Source organism: Pseudophryne corroboree, chromosome 3, assembly GCF_028390025.1.
Source record: "Pseudophryne corroboree isolate aPseCor3 chromosome 3, aPseCor3.hap2, whole genome shotgun sequence".
NCBI lineage: Eukaryota > Metazoa > Chordata > Amphibia > Anura > Myobatrachidae > Pseudophryne > Pseudophryne corroboree.
This window is the reverse complement of record NC_086446.1, coordinates 65,598,994-65,614,655: the sequence shown is the minus strand read 5'-3', so window position 1 is coordinate 65,614,655 and position 15,662 is coordinate 65,598,994. Positions and strand designations below refer to the sequence as shown.

Here is a 15,662-nt window from a genome sequence, read left to right as displayed (position 1 = left end):
ACTGGTTAACGAAACTGAGCTCACAGTGCCTGGAAGTGTGGTTATAGAGGAAGCCCCAGTGCATCCTGGGACAGCCTAAAACTGTAGCCTGTTGGTGCCTCTGGATCAAGATCCACTCTACACCCCAATGTTTCCTGTGGAACTCTTACCTTGCAGAAAGAGAATTAACAATGGTAACTCTACCTATTAAACTCATCTATCTAAACCCGTATATGTGTATGTATAAAGTGCACCTCTGTGGGGACTCATTGAGGTATAATAAATGCAGTGTGTGATGTAATAATTGTTTATCATTTTTCACTGAATACTTTTTGTAGAGGGAAATATAAGGGCACTATTAGAAACAATCTATGCTGTCCCCTGCGTGTAGTCCCTGAAGAGGATCTGATAATAAATTCCAACATATGATAACTGTGTTTATACGTATATATATAAAAGGGAAATTCCCCATTATGTAATAATACAAAGATTTATGAGATGTGTTGCATTACGATATGGTAGTGGCATTGATACAGAGCCACGACTCTGCTGTAAAGTAACGACTATTTGACACTTTGTATAGCAGCACCATCGGAGTCATTTATCTGTTACATTTGTGAGGAGTCATTTGTCATCTGTATACTGCTGAGCAGCTGCCTTGTCATTTATATGAATGGGGAAAGGAGTAACTTTAAATCCCCAGTCTCCCTGAAACAACATGTTCTACATGTAATGATGACGAATACACACACACTAAAGTGATTTAATATTTCTTATCAATACAATTCCTATAATATAAACAAATTGATTAAAGAATTCCACAATATATCAGTGTCTGCACGAGATAAGGAAGTAAAAGCTTATAGCTGGAATGCTAACAACCAGATATCACAGTGGGGCAGATGTAATAACCTGGAGAAGTGATAAGTGCAAGGTGATAACGCACCAGCCAATCAGCTCCAATATGTAAATATACATTATTACCCTGCGCTTATCACTGGTTTATCACTTCCTTATGCCTTCTCCAATTTATACATCTGCCCCATTGTGAGTGCAAGTGAATACAATTATATAAAAAATAAAAAGACGACACACAGCCTTGGTTTTAACAATTTCTTTATTCATGCAATTTTTCTTGTCTTTTTCACTTATTTCACTATACTTTACTATATGGTTTTAACTAGCCACGTGTGTTCAGTGAGGAATAATAGTGCGGAGCTGCTTTATTTCCTGAAAACATTACATTATAAAGAGGTACATATTTGCATACAGTGGCGTAGCTTCCTTACACAAGACATAATCCTATTGGTTAATGATCTCTTTAATTCTATTGGTTAACATACTTTTCTTATCCTATTGGTTAATAAACTCCTATCTTCTTAGCAACGCTATAATTCCAGTTTGCGGTTTTATGTGGGGCAACAGGGGACTTTTGTTAAACTCATAATCTACATATGTCTGGTTCTGCTTCCATTCCTGTTATACCGCAAACTGACAAATGCCTTTGAAGCCTTCACATTTAGCTGCTGACAATATATTTTGTGCAAGGAAAGTATATCTTAGATAAAGGTCATAGCTTCACAATATGGGTTCAAACAAAGTACAGGTCTATACTCTTTCCTGTGTCAGTTCTAAGCTGAAAAACAATTTGAAACAGTTTGTAAGATGTCAGTTATAAAATGGAGTCCTATGAACAAATATGGCTTCCATCTTTATCAACTTTCCCTCTTTGTTTCTAATTTTATTTTACCCTTCCTTTACCTGGTCATTGATTCTATAGGGACACCTACTTTCACGACTGATGTACCATAAGGGCACTCCAGGCATGGGCTAGTCCATTCAACATCCCTATGCTCGGGTAGAACCAATGTTCCCTATCCTCTTATTCCTAACCACAAGAGAAAGTTCACAAAAGAGAAGCGGTTTCTCAAGATGAGATTATTATAATGTTCATAGTCCTTGAAAATGTTAATAACTTCATGTTGTGACAGCAATGTTCCTTTAGATCACATCATCATAGCAATAGGGACAGCTGGAAGCTTCTGTGTATCTGGTGTGGCAGGTATCACAGTAGAATGAAGTGGAGTTGTATATGGTGGTGTCTCCCAGAAGTTCCAGTTAAATCGGTTGTGATTTTCCAGTTTCAGAAATACCTTGAACAGAAAAAGATCTTTGTGTAAGTATCTTTTGTATTATCCACATAATAATCCTTACAACAATATAGATTACTAATAGCAAAGCAAGCATTTTGGCAATAATGGACAATATTCCTGCTATCCATCCTCCTATGCCCTGGAACCAGTTGTTAGGATTTAACCATGAAAGCCAAGAAAAGTATGAGTCTGGAATTACACTGGTGTAGTTATGGTCAATAGCGAACTGCTTTTTCAACTGTATTACTTCATTCATCTTTTCATCAATAATATCTTCTGGGTGAGTATCATTAGTTATATAAGTACAACACTTAACTCCATATACAGTTTGTAATGTGACACAATAGCCTGCAGAAGCTGCTGTAAGGTAATCAAGAATCATGCGGTGCTGAATAAGTTCTGTTCGGACCGATTGGAGCTCATGTCCAATATACCTTAAGGTACTTTCATATATTTCAGTGATATTATCAATTATATCCCCCAAGGCCTGGATCATTTTCTGATTTGCAGTGGATCCCCACGTACCAAATGTAATTATGTTTCCAAAACCCAATCCTAGTTTGTAACCTGTACTTAGAGTAAAGAGATGCTTATATTTCTTGCTTATTGTCTTGACTTCACGTTTGGTCAACTTTTGGCCTGGGGGTGTTACCTCGGATGTAAATTGTTCTTTCATATTCCCATGATCTAATGTAACTACATCAGGAATGAGTGTACCTATAAAACATATTCCAAAGGCATTGTATGATAACCATTTATAAGCCCGTCTACCACAGATGTAATAGATCCCACTAGGTAAAGTGTATGGCTCATCCCACAATGCATATATTATTGCTTCGTTCAAAAGGTCACAAGGATATTCCTCTCCTATTATCCTTTCCTGAAATCGGTCCCATGCTTCAGAGACATTTACCCCTACCATTTTTGCTATTATGGCCCAAAAGTATTTTGGATTATCTATATCTAATATGTGTGTACAGCCTGTGGTGGCCCCCAAGAATTTTATTCCAGGAAGATCAGTCCCTTCATCAGGTTTTCATCCTGCCCATCGTTTGGCTGTTTTTTTTTCCTACAGATTTATTTATACACACTACCTGTTGTTCTTTAGTAAAATTATAAATTTTTACTATTAAAGCTGGAGCTTTGGTCATATCATAAGGGGGTGCAGTGTGTTCTTCACAACCACGATTTTTGACCATGTCATATGTGACGGGCACTGGGACAAATCCTACATTTCCTTGTCCTCTTGGGACATGACTGCAAATCCAACAATCTGTGAGGTTTGCACCTTTACCCAGTAATGTATGGTAGGTATCGAGAGGGTGTGTATAGTACCGTGTGCGAGGGGTCACCCTTGCACCACTCTTCGCATGTTGCCTCTGAATAAGGCCCACAATACCTGCAAATACACTCTTCTACTGCTGTCTTTTGCTCACAGTTGTTCCTTATTGTATCTACTGATCTGTGTCTTCTAGGTTTATATGCATTTACTGGAGTATTTGGTGAAGTCATAACAGTAGACATTTTTAATAAAATAGGGAGGATTCCTGATTCATTTATATTTCCCTTTGTGTCATTACCCTTGGTATGGTTCCATCTATGGCCCTGTCACGTGACTCCTCATAATAGTATGGATCAAGTATTAATGACCATATAAGGATAACCATGCCAACAATAAGAACTGAATAACACATTATACATGCCCACAGACCCATGTCTGGTCTGGCGCTTATGAGATGATATCTGTACATTCTGCTTGTGTATCGTGATTGGATAATACTTCCTTTGTCACTTTCTTGCAATGTGATGCATGTACCCACGAATCCCTTCTATACAATTTGACCGACGTGGCTGTCGTCAACAGGACTTGGAATGGACCTTCAAATCTGGGTTCTAGAGACTTTCTTACGTGTTTCTTAGTGACCACCCAATCACCTGGCTTCAGCTCATGCGTTTCCTGTGACTTATTAGGATCTGGAATAGAACCAAAAACTTTGTCGTGCATTTTGGTTAGTTGTTGTTGTATATGTATTACATACTGAGCTAAATCACCATGCTCATGTTGCAATTGTTGTGGCAAATAACAGCCTGTCCTAGCTGCAGTGCCAAAAAGGATTTAATACGGTGTTAACCTATGCTTTCCACTAGGAGTATTTCTGACTGAGAAAAGAGCTATGGGCAAGCATTCTAACCACGTTTTACTTGTTTCTCCTACTAATTTCTGTAGCTTTAATTTTAGGGTATAGTTCGTGCGTTCCACGTGACCACTGCTTTGCGGATGATAAGCTGTGTGGAAGGCCTGGGTAACCCCTAAATCAGATAAAATTTTGCCCAATATCTCTCCTGTAAAATGAGTACCTCTGTCACTTTCAATAACTTCAGGTACTCCAAACGTGCATATTACTTCTTGCATTAGCTTCTTTGCAACTGTCTTGGCATTTGCTGCTCTACAAGGCCAAGCTTCAACCCAATTTGAGAATAGGTCTTTGCACACAAGTACATTTTCATACCCAGAACATTTAGGTAACTGGATAAAGTCTATTTGTAATCTCTGAAAGGGGTAGCAAGTTTGTGGGGTACTTTTTGCTGGTACCTTCACAACCTTTCCTGGGTTGTGTAGAGCACAAGTTACACACCCTGCAACATAAGCCTGTGCTGCTTGTGTGAAACCTGGTGCTACCCAATGCTGGTTTAGAATCCTCACCATTGCATCTCTGGATTGGTGCGTTTTTCCATGCAATATTTGTGCTAAGACTGGGTAAAGTGAGCGTGGTAAACAGATACGGTTTTCCACCATCCATCTGTCACCGTGTATTCGCCCACCTAATTTTTCCCAATCCTTTTTCTCCTTGCCTGAGGCCTGTGCTTGTAATTTGCACAATAACTGTAAGTCTAATGACTCTGGTGTGACAGTTAACATCACCTGAGTGTCTGGCAGAGGCTGGACTGCTGCAGCTTTTGCAGCCTGATCAGGTAGAGAGTTTCCTCTTACCTCTGCAGTATCCTCTTTAGTGTGCGCTTTGACCTTTATAACTGCTAATTTCTTTGGCAATTGAAAGGCAGCAAATAATGCCCTAATACAGTCTGCATGTTTTATTGGTTTTCCTGAAGAACCTATAAAATCTCTGCTCTTCCAGATAACTGCATAGTCATGGGCAATACCAAAGCAGTACCTTGAGTCTGTATAAACGTTAACTGTTTGACCATCAGCATAAATACAGGCTGCTATCAGTGCCCTAAGTTCTGCCTCCTTTGCTGAACTACCTGATGGCAAGGGTTCCTGTATTAAGATGTCTGTCTCTGTGGTAACTGCAAAACCTGTATGAGGTTCCCCATCCACATAGTAACTGGAGCCATCCACAAATAAATGTAAGTCTGCATTTAGTAGAGGATGTTCCTGTATTTCTGGTGTACTTGCGGTTTCAAGATTCATTAACTCTATACAATCATGTTCTTGATCGTGTATAGAAATTGAAAAATTTGATTGGTTTTCTGTGCCTGTCACTGTCATTTCATCATCACTCGCACCATTCCCCTCTTTTGAAACCAGCGGCAATAATGTAGCTAGGTTCAAAGAAGTACAATGTTTGATAGTGACATTGGATGGTGTGAGCAATGCTACTTCATATTTGGTTAGTCTAGCAGCAGATAAATGTTTAGTCTGCACTTGGTTCAGAATTTCAGTCACTGAGTGAGGCACCTGTACAGTTAAGGGATGACCCAGAACAATATCAGCAGCTTTGTCTAACAATAACTCTGCTACTGACTTGACACATGTTGGTGCTGCCCGTATGACTGGGTCTAACTGTACTGAATAATACGCTAGGGGTCGCTGTTTGTCACCATGTACCTGCGTTAATATTCCTTGCGCATGGCCTGAAATTTCACAACAAAACAAATTGAAAGGCCTTGCATAATCAGGAAGTCCTAATGCTGGTGCTGATATTATGTCTGTTTTTAGCTGACAAAAAGCATCTAGCTGTTCTTGTGTCATGAGTAATGCACCTTGTGCATTTTGTCCCTTTAGGGCATCATATAACACTTGTAGTTTCTGTGATGCGCCTACAATCCACTCTCTGCAATAAGTGATCAGTCCTAAAAAGGATCTGAGCTGTTTAAGTGTCTGAGGAGGTTTAACTGATGAAATTACATTTCTCCTCTTTGTAGTAATGTGTTTAGCATTAGCAGAAATACAATGACCCAAAAACTGTATTTTGTCCTGTGCATACTGTAACTTGTCCTTGGATACCTTGCAATTCTTTTTGTGTAAAAATAATAATAAAGAATATGTATCCTGGTCACATTTCTGTCTGTCATCTGCACACAAAAGTAGGTCATCTACATATTGTATCAGTACTATGGACGCATTTTCTGGTGCCCATTCCTGAAGGACCAATGCCATAGCCTCGCTAAATCCACTGGGACTTACTTTTCCTCCCTGGGGCAATTTTGTCCAGCAGTACTGTTGTCCGTTAAAAGTAAAGGCTAGCAGAAATTGACTATCCGCAGTAATGGGCACACTGAAAAATGCATTGGCAAGCTCAAGGACAGTGAATACTGTAGCACTAGTTGGAATCTGATTGAGAAGCGTGTGCGGGTTAGGAACAATAGGACTATCTATGATCATCCTCTTGTTGACCTCCCTTAGGTCATGAATAAGCTTATAAGAGGGCTTATCATTTATTTGGGAACGCTTTTTAATGGGAAACAGAGGCGTATTCCAAGGGGACCTGCAGGTCTTAAGGACCCCTGCCTTAACATAATCCCCAATTTGTTTCCCTATCGCTTCCACCTGTTCACTGTTTAGGGGATACTGTTTCATTTTAACTGGTTGTACATTGGGCTTCAATTTGATAGCCACTGGTGTTACTGGGAGTAAACCCACATCTACTTTGCTGCTTGACCACAGGTCCTGTGGTAATGTTTGAAACAATTCAGGAAGCAAAGTACTCTGGGAGTCACACTCCTGAGAGGAGACAAACATGTACGTATCAAAAGCAATTCTTTGGTTGTCACAAGCATGAGTTGAAATCGACACAGTTCCATTTTTAAATGTTATACAGGCTTCTAGGGCAGATAAAAGATCTGCTCCTATTAAGTTTACTGGGCAGTCTTCAGATATGAGAAACTGTGTGACAACTGATTTACCCTCTGGGCCAGAAACTTTTACTGGTTTGGATTGTTGTGGAAACTGTGTTTGACCATGTAAACCTGTAGCAGGTACATGATCGACTGAGATTAGATTTTTGGGCACTAAGTCTTTTCTTATTACAGTCCTGGCTGCCCCGGTGTCCACCAAACACTGGATGGTTGGGCCTCCATCAAGAGTTAGAGGTAAATTACATTGGGGTCCTGCCTTAGATACTATGCAGGGAAAGGTGGGCACTCGGGGGCCGTGTTCCTAATCTGATTTGTGTTTGTCTTGAGAATTGTGGCTGCTCTGAAATGGTTTCTGCAAAGTGTCTTGCTGATTTTTCCATTTCCGACAGTCCTTTTTAAGATGACCCTTTTTATTGCAGGCAAAACACAGACCCAGTCTCCTTGCTGTGTCAGCATTAGATCTGAATCTGTTATCAGAGCCCTGTTTGTGGGTATCCTGTTGGAATTTACCTGGTGCTTATTGGACCAGATAAATAGTCTGTGGAGCTGACTTCTTTTTGTCAGCCTTTTCCTGATTATTATGTTCAATGGCACGCAAGATAGTGAGCATCACATCTGGAGCCAATGTCCCTGCTTCTGGCCTGCTACGGTACAATACTTCCTTTAGGGTGGGGGATAGGCCATTAAGGAAGGCAGTCTTGAATACTCTAATGTTTCTAGGCTCTGTCATATTAAAGCCTTGATCAGTATGCCGTCTGTGCATGATATCGTAGTACTGCTGTACTGATTCTGTTTTATTTTGTCTGTGTTCTTGTGCTGCTGGTGCATTTTGTACCAGGCGATTACAGAAAAGTTCACATTTTGCTATCCACGTCTGGCCAGAAGCACAAGCTTTGCGCTCATTTTCAGCAGGTATGGCAAGTGCTGCACCTGGAGGGTTAGGCTGCATTTGCTCTATTTGACCCGCAATCAGATCTCCTGCAGAGGCTTTTGTTACTTCATCTAGAGTTAGCCATGTAGCATAATAAATTATTCTTAATCTTTTAACCTGCCTAAGAAACCCCATGGGTTGAAGTTTAACATCTAGCATGTCCTTGACTATAGTTAACAGTTCTGTATTTGTCCATGGCTTGTACCATGTTGTGGTTCTGCGCCGCTCTGCCTGGGCTTCATTACCATTCCCAGCTGCTACAGCCGGTGTGATTGAATCCTGTGTACATACCGGATACAATCCATAGGGGACTGATCCCTCGGGTACAATATATGCTGGAGGTGCAGATGCCAGACTAGAGACAACACATCCAGTGTGTTTAGGATGCACTCCTGGTCTTTTGACATTACATGCTGTGCACTCTTTAGTTTGCCAATGTATAAGTTTAGGGCATCCGCATCTCCAAGTATACTTTGTAGGTTTCTTACTTTTAAGTAATGGCAGCCATTCACTGATAGGTTTAGGAAATCTAACGGATTTTTTAACATTTGGTCCTTCACAGGGTTTACATTTGTAAGACCAGGGTGTCTGACAAACTGGGCATATTGTGTCATCTGGTGGGTTACAATGTCCACACTTTGGACATGCCCAGTAAGGATACCCTTTGGTTTTCTTGGGACCTCTATGTATCATTGTGTCCTGTCTTGTGTCTACATCTTCCCAGTCATCCAAACTTATTAGGGACAGTTGCTCCTGACTTTGGTCTGCCTCCTCTAACTCTTTTTCATACTGAAGTAATTCAGCCGTGTCAATCCACAATTCAAACCTACGCTCCAGTTTATCATCCTTCACATATCTCCCATAGGTTACCCTAATTTGTTTCAACCTATCCGGGTCTAGAATGCCATCAGTAGTCACTTTTGCCCGTTGAAACAATCGTCTCATACCCTTCAAGCATTGCTCACCATGTACATTCTTCATAATGTCCATGGCACTCCGAGGTGCTTTATCCGAAGGATAAGTATTTGTATTTCCCATTCTTATGGCCAGTAAGAATTAAAAATCCGGGAAATATCAGTAGCCTGGATCTAACGGATCCTCAGAGATACAACTGTGAGGATAATTGCCTGGAACAGAGGTGATTTGTAACCAATTTTTACCTATGTTACTATCTTTTGGAATGAAATGACATCCCATCAATATGAACACATCATCTGGGTTTTCTCTATTTTTCCAAACCCCTTCTTCTGCAGACTGCACTACTGCTTTTAAAATAAATGGATGTCCTTCCCCTAACTTATGTATGATTGCTATGCAGACACAATCCTGACAGGACATTTACCTTGCATTCATTGTTTGCACCCGTCTGTGGTTACAGCTCACGGAAGAGAGAGAGAAAATTTTTTTGTAAACGGCTTCCGTTCCTGATTTTTTTTTTCTTAACTCTGTACGCTATAATTTTTAAAGTGACAGGACGTGCTTTTTGGTACTAACAAGGTATGCAAGTCGGATGCAATGATATTCTACCGTGAGTACAACTTAGACTCTTATATTGTGTGCAATATACTGCTCTGAATCTTTTAATTCAGTAAGTATATCTGACCACTTCCTTCCAATGTCTCTTACTGTAGGACTGAAATGGCAACAAATTGGTGCAAAAATGCCAAATCCTTCTTCCCAAGGTTCAGAAAATAGGGTAGCTTCTCCTGGACTACAAATATAATGTAAATAAAATGTCTGATCGTGGTGTGCCTTTACTAAAAGTACTACACACTTACCAAGGGGACAAGTTTGTTTTATAACTCTGAGTTCTTTCTAAAGTCTCCCTACACTAATTTACATTTATACTGCTGTAACAATGACTTAATCTACGTTCTAGTTCTCTTTAAAAGACAAACAAGACAGTGTTCTAGCCCTCAGATGCCACATGGGTCACCTGAGCATGCGTGTAGGATCGCTACCGCACCAAAATACCTGACCAGACTCATTGGACGTTTTAACTACGCCACTCCAATCGCCTGTTATTTGAGGTATACAGATCAAGTTCACAGGTCCCAGGAGCCACTACCACCACTGAAGGCGGCTGCAGCAACATCCAGTTTAACAACCCGTCAGTTGATTATGTATACACACTCTAAATACTCAGGATAAATTCAGACTCACATTCATTGATTCATACGCCTTTGTAACATATATAAGCACATATAAGCAAGAGATAGAATGAAAATGAGAAAAACCTGTTTACTGAGTGACCTTTGCGCACGCAATCCCAATCCCTGTCTCCCAGCGGAACAGAGTGGACAATTAGCAGGAATGAGAGTCTACAGAGTAATATCTCTACGTACCATGCATGGGTTTTGAGTCTCAGTCCAGGAACCGTCCGCCCAGTCGTCCGCTGTTCAACAGGTGATGTGGGATCTCGGATTCGGAACCTCCATATGATAAAGGTGAACCCAGGAAAGGGCACCCTTTGCTTAACCAAGTTCAAGCACGCATTCAGTCAGACAGAATCAGGTTCATACACGGCTCCAGCCAGTGACCAGTCAACAAATTAACATTTGTAATAACTAGCCACGTGTGTTCAGTGAGGAATAATAGTGCGGAGCTGCTTTATTTCCTGAAAACATTACATTATAAAGAGGTACATATTTGCATACAGTGGCGTAGCTTCCTTACACAAAACATAATCCTATTGGTTAATGATCTCTTTAATTCTATTGGTTAACATACTTTTCTTATCCTATTGGTTAATAAACTCCTATCTTCTTAGCAACGCTATAATTCCAGTTTGCGGTTTTATGTGGGGCAACAGGGGACTTTTGTTAAACTCATAATCTACATATGTCTGGTTCTGCTTCCGTTCCTGTTATACCGCAAACTGACAAAATGCCTTTGAAGCCTTCACATTTAGCTGCTGACAATATATTTTGTGCAAGGAAAGTATATCTTAGATAAAGGTCATAGCTTCACAATATGGGTTCAAACAAAGTACAGGTCTATACTCTTTCCTGTGCCAGTTCTAAGCTGAAAAACTATTTGAAACAGTTTGTAAGATGTCAATTATAAAATGGAGTCCTATGAACAAATATGGCTTCCATCTTTATCATCAATAACATGTCACTATATATTATTACTGTGAGTAGCGGTGACAATTATAATCATTGTGGTGCACTGTGTTACCAAATCCGCACACTCCGGGAAATAATGGGGGCTTCCACTGAGAGGATGGGTTTCCCTCACTGTAATAAATGGTGACTGCTATACTGCGCTGCCTTCTGACAGGCCTATTTATTCTATGTTAATGACTGGAAAAGTGGCCGTTCTTAAATATAGCAATTTAATTTACTGGGGTAAACACATACTACAATTAGTGTGCTCCTTATTCTTCAGTTTACATGTGTGTTTATTCTCGCCTATTTGCAGAGTGGTTAAGCTGAGAGACGTGCACAGAGACGTTACAGAGGACACAGTCCTGTACAGAAGCCATCATGGAAACGTTAAGAATGTACAAGGTCAGAAATCAAATGTTTGAAGTTTATTAAACTTTACTTTAGAGATGATCCATCTAGTGACTAGAGACATGAGGGAGTCTGGGAGTGTCACAGTGACATCACTCTTATCTCTATTACTAACACAGGGATCTGACTGGGGAGGTGAGGGAGTCTGGGAGTGTCATAGTGATGTCACTCTTATCTCTATTACTAACACAGGAACCTTACTCATCTCTATTACTAACACAGAATTAAAATATCCACAATAATTAAGCTATGTAGTGTAATGATCACGCTGAGTCAAAAAATGTGTGGGTCCCAGGGACCTCTCACTTTAATAAATTGGGATCTTACTCCACTGTTGGGTCTCATCACATATTATGGGGGATGAGGACAGTGTTGGGTCAGGTGACAGCTTGGGCAGAGCTGGGGGCAGGTAGCATTTGGGGTGGAAGTGTTAAGGGTAAGCAGCAGTTGGGGTAGTGTTGGGAGTAGAGGCAGGGAGAAGTTGGGGTAGCAGGGGGTAATGGCAGGCAGTGCTGGGATATGAATGAGGTAAGTGAAGACATTAGTTGGGACAGTGCCTGGGGGTCAAGGAGGTGGTTAGGAACAGGCAGTACTGGGGGTAGGTAGGGGGTAAGGGCAGATAGCTAGGGCAGTAACGGGGGACAAGGTGAAGGCTAGGGGCAGGCACTACAGGGGTATGTAGGCATCCATGTCACTGGCCGAACTCTGGTGGAATATAATCCCTGAGGTCACAACACACTCCAGTGCAGTCATCTACTGAAGCGGAATACAGTCAAGTGATTCCCAGTGCTCTACCTGGAAAAAGACTGTGGTTGTAGCTGATAGCGCTAAAATATAATCAAACAGGAAAACACAATCTTTTCTCCTATTGCAGCATATTTGTACACACCTGCCTTAAACTTTTGCACAGTACCATATGTATACATATATATGTGTGTGTGTGTGTGTGTATATATCTATCTATGTAGATAGAAATACACTTTTTCTAGCGCACTTGTGAAATGTTTATATATATATATATATATATGCAAGAGAAGAATGAGGGGCGCGGAGTATAAGTGTAAATGCAAACAGTTCATTTAATTGTAGTACATAGATACATACATCTTAGTTTAGAATAAACGGCACAGTCAGTCCCCCTCGGTGTCTCCGGAACACATCCGATATGGAGACCTCCCGCCGGCGCTTCACCGCTCACCGTTCTCCGGTTAATGCGTTATAGAATCAGGACAGCATGTAGGACGTAGGCTCGTCACTTTAGTCGTTATCACGCGTGATAACGACTAAAGTGACGAGCCTACGTCCTACATGCTGTCCTGATTCTATAACGCATTAACCGGAGAACGGTGAGCGGTGAAGCGCCGGCGGGAGGTCTCCATATCGGATGTGTTCCGGAGACACCGAGGGGGACTGACTGTGCCGTTTATTCTAAACTAAGATGTATGTATCTATGTACTACAATTAAATGAACTGTTTGCATTTACACTTATACTCCGCGCCCCTCATTCTTCTCTTGCATGGTAATTATTGAGCCCGTGGTACGGCTCACATCTTGAGGAGGCTGCAGAGGACTTGCCAAATTAAAGGTGATTTCTTCAGGAGCATCGAATTAACTTTGGAAAAGATTGTGATTTGGTGGATCAGCGCATATACTCTTCAATTATATATATATATATATATATATATATATATATATATATATATTTTATATATATATATATATATATCTATATATATATATATATATATATATCTATATATATATCTATAAAATCTCAGAATCAGAAAAATAAATGTTCCCAGTTTTCAAACCAATGTATCCTTTACTAGAGAATGTATATAATAAAGGTTTACAGATAGATTAGGAGTTGTATTTGTACAATAGCCCCTTCTTATGTGCACAGATAATACAAGCAATTGCAGATAGGAGTATTAAAATAAGAATTTACTTACCGATAATTCTATTTCTCGTAGTCCGTAGTGGATGCTGGGGACTCCGTAAGGACCATGGGGGAATAGCGGCTCCGCAGGAGACTGGGCACAAAGTAAAAGCTTTAGTACTACCTGGTGTGCACTGGCTCCTCCCCCTATGACCCTCCTCCAAGCCTCAGTTAGGATACTGTGCCCGGACGAGCGTACACAATAAGGAACGATTTTGAATCCCGGGTAAGACTCATACCAGCCACACCAATCACACCGTATAACTTGTGATCTAAACCCAGTTAACAGCATGATAACAGAGGAGCCTCTAGAAAAGATGGCTCACTACAACAATAACCCGATTTTTGGTAACAATAACTATGTACAAGTATTGCAGACAATCCGCACTTGGGATGGGCGCCCAGCATCCACTACGGACTACGAGAAATAGAATTATCGGTAAGTAAATTCTTATTTTCTCTGACGTCCTAGTGGATGCTGGGGACTCCGTAAGGACCATGGGGATTATACCAAAGCTCCCAAACGGGCGGGAGAGTGCGGATGACTCTGCAGCACCGAATGAGGGAACTCCAGGTCCTCCTCAGCCAGGGTATCAAATTTGTAGAATTTTGCAAACGTGTTTGACCCTGACCAAGTAGCTGCTCGGCAAAGTTGCAAAGCCGAGACCCCTCGGGCAGCCGCCCAAGATGAGCCCACCTTCCTTGTGGAATGGGCATTGACAGATTTTGGCTGTGGCAGGCCTGCCACAGAATGTGCAAGCTGAATTGTACTACAAATCCAACGAGCAATAGTCTGCTTAGAAGCAGGAGCACCCAGCTTATTGGGTGCATACAGGATAAACAGCGAATCAGATTTCCTGACTCTAGCCGTCCTGGAAATATATATTTTCAAGGCCCTGACAACATCCAGCAACTTGGAGTCCTCCAAGTCCCCAGTAGCCGCAGGCACCACAATAGGTTGGTTCAGGTGAAAAGCTGACACCACCTTAGGGAGAAAATGAGGACGAGTCCTCAGTTCTGCCCTGTCCGAATGGAAAATCAGATATGGGCTTTTGCAAGACAAAGCCGCCAACTCTGATACACGCCTGGCCGAAGCCAGGGCCAACAACATGGTCACTTTCCATGTGAGATATTTCAAATCCACAGATTTGAGCGGCTCAAACCAATGTGATTTGAGGAATCCCAAGACTACATTGAGATCCCAAGGTGCCACTGGAGGCACAAAAGGAGGTTGTATATGCAACACCCCCTTGACAAACGTCTGAACTTCAGGAACTGAAGCCAGTTCTTTCTGGAAGAAAATCGACAGGGCCGAAATCTGAACCTTAATGGATCCCAATTTTAGGCCCATAGACACTCCTGTTTGCAGGAAATGCAGGAATCGACCCAGTTGAAATTCCTCCGTTGGGGCCTTCCTGGCCTCACACCACGCAACATATTTTCGCCAAATGCGGTGATAGTGTTGTGCGGTCACATCCTTCCTGGCTTTGATCAGGGTAGGAATGACTTCCTCCGGAATGCCTTTTTTCTTTAGGATCCGGCGTTCAACCGCCATGCCGTCAAACGCAGCCGCGGTAAGTCTTGAAACAGACAGGGACCTTGCTGGAGCAGGTCCCTTCTTAGAGGCAGAGGCCACGGGTCCTCTGTGAGCATCTCTTGAAGTTCCGGATACCAAGTCCTTCTTGGCCAATCCGGAGCCACGAGTATGGTTCTTACTCCTCTGCGCCTTATAATCCTCAGTACCTTGGGTATGAGAGGCAGAGGAGGGAACACATACACTGACTGGTATACCCACGGTGTTACCAGAGCGTCTACAGCTATTGCCTGAGGGTCCCTTGACCTGGCGCAATACCTGTCTAGTTTTTTGTTGAGGCGGGACGCCATCATGTCCACCTTTGGTTTTTCCCACCGGTTTACAAGCATGTGGAAGACTTCTGGATGAAGTCTCCACTCTCCCGGGTGGAGATCGTGTCTGCTGAGGAAGTCCGCTTCCCAGTTGTCCACTCCCGGAATGAACACTGCTGACAGAGCCATCACATGA

At 41.7% G+C, this 15,662-nt stretch overlaps 1 protein-coding gene across 1 annotated transcript in view; it reads left to right on the top strand.

Annotated features, from left to right (window-relative positions):
• The window catches only part of LOC135054734 (zinc finger protein OZF-like), a 114,821-nt gene that overhangs the window by 74,168 nt on the left and 24,991 nt on the right, over positions 1–15,662 (top strand). Inside the window, exon 2 of the mRNA XM_063958029.1 lies at positions 11,587–11,675. Coding sequence (XP_063814099.1) covers positions 11,652–11,675 — 24 coding nt within the window. The 5' untranslated portion in view covers positions 11,587–11,651. The remainder of the gene's footprint in view (positions 1–11,586; positions 11,676–15,662) is intronic.